At 39.8% G+C, this 7,500-nt stretch overlaps 1 protein-coding gene across 2 annotated transcripts in view; it reads left to right on the forward strand.

Annotated features, from left to right (window-relative positions):
• Positions 1-7,500, forward strand: part of LOC123516056 — a 170,199-nt gene that overhangs the window by 158,191 nt on the left and 4,508 nt on the right. The window contains exon 1 of one of the 2 annotated variants that reach the window (XM_045275076.1): positions 5,709-5,825. The exons of the other annotated variant lie outside the window; for it this stretch is intronic. Within the exon in view, the coding sequence (XP_045131011.1) occupies positions 5,787-5,825 (39 nt within the window). The 5' untranslated portion in view covers positions 5,709-5,786. Of the gene's footprint in view, positions 1-5,708; positions 5,826-7,500 lie in introns of those variants that run through there. 2 annotated transcript variants of the gene reach the window in all.

Here is a 7,500-nt window from a genome sequence, read left to right on the forward strand (position 1 = left end):
CAGGACCACATGCAGAGAAGCGCATGCAACATTTGATGTAAAACTTAAGTTACGCCTTCATGATAACGCGTCTCACCCTCCGAGGCAGCGTGCAGGAGGAGGTGAGGCGGAGTAATGTGCCTCCAAACATGTCTTTGATCTGGTAAATGATCAAAGTGCTAATTAGCGCCATACTTCACACACCCGCCAGCGGCACCACTAACCTGAATATCTCGCATTTCGTCTTCTTCCTGGAAATAAGAATGACACGTATCTGTAACCCGGTTTTCTTTTAAGAAATATCATCTCTTAACCAGTCCGGAGCTTTGGGAGGTCCGGGGCTAATGTGGACGAATCACGATACTATGATTGACAACCAAACCTTCACAATGTTGGCCAAAAGAATAAAATGTACATATAATATTATGGGATTTTATGGTTATATGTGTATAGAATTATTTCATAGAAGAGTATTCCCTTTTACATATCTTTATGGAAACATATGTCTGTCTGTTTGGTATTGTTCTTCTGTTCATCTCTCTCTCTCTCTCTCTCTCTCTCTCTCTCTCTCTCTCTCTCTCTCTCTCTCTCTCTCTCTCTCTCTCGCAATTATTTTCATGTAAATCTTATACAGAATATGTGATCCATTGTGCGAAGGATTGACTTTTGGTACAATTAAATCATCTGCCTTAACTGATTTTTCTTTATACTTTTCGTTCATGTCTAATTTGACTCAAATTATAGGTAGTACCTAAGGATCCTAATGAGACGTGATACCTTTGTTCCTTCCTCCTCCTCCTCCTCCTCCTCCAAGAAAATACCAGTGGCATTAGACTTTGAATGATTCTTTTACGTATCAACTTAATACAAACAATATTTTTTTACATCACATAAATCCAAAGTGAAAGGGAAGTGCGGCGCCTTGCACAGTTGTAATGCTTGAAATCTGGTTGCGCTACAATGCATTCGGTTTATGCATCGTTTTGTATCAAGTATAATTTTTGTTTGTGTAGTTTCAAACATTTCCTTCTATCATTAGTAACCAGGGAAGGATTTTATAGATTTTTTCCCTATCATTTTATACATTTATCCAGGTCTTTCTTATAACACTTCTGATTCATAAATGATGAGTATTATTGCACGATTTCAGGCAAAATCTATAATCTTTACTTGTAACGTAACCCAACCTAACCGACTTATTAGTATCAGAATTTATCATTGTCGTTTTTTTACATACGCACACCAGCATTCCTTTGATTGCAAGTTTTTGTCACATGACCCTTTCATAAACCTTTATATATATATTTTTTTTTTTAATACCATGGGGGGCTTTTCACGGGAATGTTTAGGCTAAAGGGGGTACTTTTTGGGGTACTTCCTATCTCAAAGCCCACCCGCTAAGAAACCCTTTCCCCGAGTGAGGAAGCCCAACCTACACTTGGACCGTGGACAGGAGTCGAACCCGTGCTCTTGGAGACCCCTCGGATCCCAAAGCACGCATGGTTCCGCTGTATCAGTTGCTTCATCATAACTTAAAGTCGGCTGATGGTGAGACCAATTAATACACAAATAAGTTCCATTTTTACGTGTGTACCATAGCATGAACTTGATTGCCGGCTGACTGGTGTATACGAAATATCATTATGTAATTTTATATCCTGGATTTTCAACGAGCTTAGCGGTTCCCTGTGCGGAGCCTTCTTAACATCGCCAGGAGAACAATAAACATTTCCATGCGTATAAATCACCGATAAGGATATTAGATGGAGCTCTTATCTTTCCGTGGAATCATATTTGTAAAGGTACATAATGAGTGATAATAATGATGACGATGATGGTATTTTTATTTCATTATATTATAGGGTGCGAAAAATATGGGCAATCATACAAAAATAAATTAGTGAAAATCTGGTCAATTACCGCTTAGAAAATGAAATCGGAAAAAAGGTCACCAATCGAGTTTTAGATGAGAGAGAGAGAGAGAGAGAGAGAGAGAGAGAGAAAGAGTTCAACAGTTTAGCATTGTTAATAGTCTGCTATTATTATCGCCACCGTGAGTTAGATGTAGGTGTGGACAGAAGAGAAGCGCCAGGATATGATTGGTCAAGTAAACATGAAAAATAAGTAGGCACGCATATCTGGCTTTATGACTTTTCCCGCATGAGTCTCAATTGCAGGCATAGTAGTTCTCTCTCTCTCTCTCTCTCTCTCTCTCTCTCTCTCTCTCTCTCTCTCTCTCTCTCTCTCTCTCTCTCTCTCTCTCTCTCTCTCTCTCTCTCTCTCTCTCTCTCTCTCTCTCTCTCTCTCTCTCTCTCTCTCTCTCTCTCTCTCTCTCTCTCATTAAGGTGTGAAAATTATCGTGTATCGTAAGACAGAGTAATAAAGTGAGGTAACGGCGCGGCCCTTCTCATAACGGGTTAGCGGGGCAAGTGATGTAGTGAGGAGTGGGCGCGGCGGGCAGGTGAGGTGACGCGACGTGGCGATGGCTTAGCAAGGTGAAAGGAAATGCCATCGTCCTCCTGCTCTTGATGCCTTATCGCGACCCCTCAAAGTAACCGATCATTTAACCTCATTTATGAAATGAGTGAGTCAGGTGACAATGATGTTATGTTTCAAGGTGTGGCTTCTTTAATACAGAACAATTTACTTAACAGGTGAATTCTCTTTATTAGATAAATGCAAAGAAAGAAACAAGGCAGAAATAGGAGATGCTGAGATGAGATGAATTTTTTTTTCATAGGCACCGAAAATGTTAGGTAATGACAAGAGTTGGTCATACTCTTCTGGTGTAATTCAAACTCCTCACCTCGACCTTGGCTTTCAATCGTGACGCTGATCAGCTAACATTTTACTTGTTTTTGTAATATTTTGGTATATACATAAATGGTATACTAATACAATGATGTAACAGAATACAATGAAACATTGAAACATTTTATTTTGCCTTATAAGCTACATTTTAAAGACGCATTAATGCAATAGAAGCTGCAACCCATTTAAGGCCATCCATCCTGTGGACGTGCCCTATATATATATATATATATATATATATATATATATATATATATATATATATATATATATATATATATATATATATATATATATATATATATATATACACTAAAATAATATGCATATTTATAAAAATGAGTGCGTACTGCAGGATGGCATTTGCGTGAAGGAAACCGTGCAAACTTAACAAATACCACAAGTGGTGGGTGCGTCACCTTCCAAGACTATAACTCTTCCTAGTCCTTATGAACAGGCTCCTGGGTTTCTTAGGCACCTTCCATCAGACAGCAACCATACACCACTACACAGAGACAGTCATTACAAGTGTCACCGTCTTGTTCACTGAAAATCCAATTTAAATAAAGCAGTGACGCTTGACCGCTCTTCAAACACTGCCTCTTCTTTACTACACAAGAAACTCGTAACACCGCGCATAATAGACATCCATTCCTCCTCCTGCGAGGCCGCAGGAGAAGGAAAGGCATGCAGTTAGCAAGATCAGTAGAACAGTTAGCATGAAAATAGCGATAAAAGATAAAAAGAGATACAATATTTCGGCGGTGAGAAAGAGGCTGAAGACAGTTAGTCAGAGGAGGGGGTTGATGAGACGAAAAGCTTTTGATTCCACCCTATATAGTAAAACTGTGTGACTGGAATCCTCCCAAACATGCGAAGAGTACTCCATACACGGGCGGATAAGGCCCTTATACAGAGTAAGCAGTTGGAGGGCGAGAACGCCTCAGAACACTTAACTTCATAGAAGCTGTTTTAGCAAGAGATGAGATGTGAAGTTTCCAGTTAAGATTATGAGTAAAGGACAGACCGAGGATATTCATTGTGGATGAGGCAGACAGTTGAGTGTCATTGAAGAAGAGGGATAGTTGTCTGGAAGGTTGTGTCGAGTTGATAGATGGAGGAATTGAGTTTTGAGGCATTGAAAACTACTAGATTTTCTCTGCCCCAATCGGAAATCTTAGAAAGATCGGAAGTCAGGCGTTCTGTGGCGTCCCTGCGTGATCTGTTGACTTCCTGAAGGGTTGGTCGTCTCTGAAAGGACGTGGAAAGATGTAGGTGGTATCATCAGCGTAGGAGTGGATAGGGCAAGAAGTTTGGTTAAGAAGGTCATTAATGAATAATAGAAAGAGAGTGGGTGACAGGACAGAACCCTGAGGAACACCACTATTAATAGATTTAGGAGAAGAACAGTGGCCGTCTACCACAGCAGCAATAGAACGGTCGGAAAGGAAACTTGAGATAAAGTTGCAGAGAGAAGGATAGAAGCCGTAGGAGGGCAGTTTTGAAATCAAAGCTTTATGCCAGACTCTATCAAAAGCTTTTGATATGTCTAACGCTACAGCAAAAGTTTCACCGAAATCTCTAAAAGAGGATGACCAAGACTCAGTAAGGAAAGCCAGAAGATCACCAGTAGAGCGACCTTGACGGAAGCCATACTGGCGATCAGACAGAAGATTGTGAAGTGACAGATGTTTGAGAATCTTCCTATTCAGGATAGATTCAAAAACTTTAGACAAGCAAGAGATTAAAGCTATAGGACGGTAGTTTGAGGGTTAGAACGGTCACCCTTTTTAGGAACAGGCTGAATGTAGGCAAACTTCCAGCAGGAAGGAAAGGTAGAAGTCGATAGACAAAGTTGGAAGAGTTTGGCCAGGCAAGGTGCAAGCACGGAAGCACAGTTTTTGAGAACAATAGGAGGGACCCCATCAGGTCCATAAGCCTTCCGAGGGTTTAGGCCAGCGAGGGCATGGAAAACATCATTACGAAGAATTTTAATTGTAGACATGAAATAGTCAGAGGGAGGAGGAGAGGAGGACAAGCCCAGAATCGTCCAAGGTGGAGTTGTGAGCAAAGGTTTGAGAGAAGAGTTCAGCTTTAGAGACAGAAGAGATGGCAGTGGTGCCATCAGGATGAAATAAAGGAGGAAAGATGAAGAAGTGAAGTTATTTGAGATGTTTTTGGCTAGATGCCAGAAGTCTCGAGGGAGTTTGAGTTTGAAAGATTTTGACATTTTCTATTTATGAAGGAGTGTTTGGCAAGTTGAAGAACAGACTTGGCATGATTCCGGGCAGAGATATAAAGTGCATGAGATTCAGGAGATGGAAGACTCAAGTACCTTTTGTGGGCAACCTCTCTATCATGTATAGCACGAGAACAGGCTGAGTTAAACCAAGGTTTAGAAGGTTTAGGTTGAGAAAAAGAATGAGGAATGTACGCCTCCATGCCAGACACTATCACCTCTGTTATGCATTCAGCACAGTAATCATTCCAGGGAAAATCAGCATAATACCTCTTCAGGTCCCCCCCAATTGGCAGAGACAAAACGCCAGAGGCACCTTCGCTTTGGGGGATCCTGTGGAGGCATTGGAGAAGATTTTTTTGCGCAAGCTACTTAAATGATAACTTACACATTGCAACACAGCATTCTATGAGAAGATTAGAAAAAATCGCATTTGCATGATTCTTCAACTCATGATAGCTTTCATCTTAGGAAGACTATAGGTAAACCATTAACTATTCATCCTGGATGTCTGCCTCCCTCACCGCTAACGTGCCCCTGCAAACCGTGACCGTGGCGGGATCTGTGATGTAAAGATAGCATATGGGCAGGAAAGCTGTCACCATCCTGTCACAGCACTGGAGGCGCGGGGCGGGGCGAGTGCAGGAGCGATCGTCTTGTATAAATACCCTCCTAGGCCAACGGACACTCAGACTAGCTCACCCTGCCCGAGCAGACACTAGCCCAGCTCAGCCTACCCACACCTATAGCGAGGAAAATGAAGGACAGACCAGCTTTCTCCATTGGATATCTGATGGTGAGACGCACACACACACACACACACACACACACACACACACACACACACACACACACACACACACACACACACACACACACACACACACACACACACACACACATTGTTTATATACTTATACATTGATCTTTGTAACTTTCTATCTACCTCCCAATTCTTTTATTCAACTTAAGTACGTAAGATTTGTTATAAGCGAAGGCGTTGCATAGCTGTAAGTACGTAGGTTGCGCACGATCATCGCTAGCAGCAGCAGCCAAAAGCTTCCCTCAGTGTTTGTCTATTCACTTCAAGCTTCTGTGACGTTTTTTGTAAACATTTCAGATTTAAGTAATGTGCTTTGTGCTCTATACTCCCCTCAAGGCCTCACCAATCAGACGGCTGCTCCTCCATCTGTCACGTGTTCCATCTATAGCCATTTTTATTTTTTAAATGTCAACTTTGGACATTTTTTGTTCATTTTTCTTTTCTACTTACAAAAATCCATTGGCGCATTTGTTTGTTTTTAAAGTGCGCAGGTTGTACTCTCCCATAATATAACCATAGTTACATTAATTTCATATTTACTTATTTGCTATTTGTTTTGTGTGTTTCATCTATCTACGTATTGTACTTGTTAATGCATTTATTTATTCCATCTTTCATTACATTTTATTCCGTTCATTTCTATGATTTCATTAACTGTTTCATTTTATTTTCTTAACATATGTTAATTTCTCCTTTCTTTGATTTTGATTTTTTTTTGTATGTTTGTTTATCTTTCCATTAATTTGTTTTCCTTTTTGTGTTATTTATTTGTCTATTTGATTTTTCTTTTCATTCTTCTACTTCGCTTTATCATCCTATATAGATAATTTCAGTATACAATTTCCAGTATTCTACTTTGGTATCAAGTGATTGTGTGTCCATGTCTCAGGTAATTCCGTCTTCAGTATTAGTGGTTGTTTTGTGTATTGCTATCAAAAGGATTGCTTTAGTTTTGCTACCATACTTGTTTGAAGCTTATTTTAAAATTTACTTGTAAATGTTCTGTTCTAGTATGTAAAACATACAAGCTTTCTTTATTTATTATTTTTCTTTCATTACTAGTTACTTTTGCTTGCCGCTGAGTCTTCTCAGGTCATATTACGACAATTTCTAAAACTGTGCTTGTGTTATGTTTCAGTTACATAATCATTTCCTGAATTTTGCAACGCGTGTGAATGGAGTTATTGTTATGTAATTTGCATGGATCTCATGGTATATGTGGTATTTTTTTTATTCACGTGGTGAATTCAAATCTGTTATTCCCTTTCTTATTTTTCTGTTCGTTGATATTCTATCTCATTAATCCTCTCCAAATTCTCATTTTCTTCATATTCGATAATAAACTAATGAGGTGTTCATATTATGACATACTCATGTTATTCCCCTTTCATTGTGCCATAATGTAGTTGTTGCATATAAAAGGGAGTTTTTATCGTGAAAATCGTCATTTTTTTAATTTCCTTATTTGCTACAAAGTAATAAGCATGCTTGACAGCCTTGGGAGGCCAGAACCATCATGTGTGTGTGTGTGTGTGTGTGTGTGTGTGTGTGTGTGTGTGTGTGTGTGTGTGTGTGTGTGTGTGTGTGTGTGTGTGTGTGTGTGTGTGTGTGTGTGTGTGTGTGTGTGTGTTTGTGTGTGTGTGAAAAC

The sequence above is a fragment of the Portunus trituberculatus genome, chromosome 40, assembly GCF_017591435.1.
Source record: "Portunus trituberculatus isolate SZX2019 chromosome 40, ASM1759143v1, whole genome shotgun sequence".
Lineage (NCBI taxonomy): Eukaryota > Metazoa > Arthropoda > Malacostraca > Decapoda > Portunidae > Portunus > Portunus trituberculatus.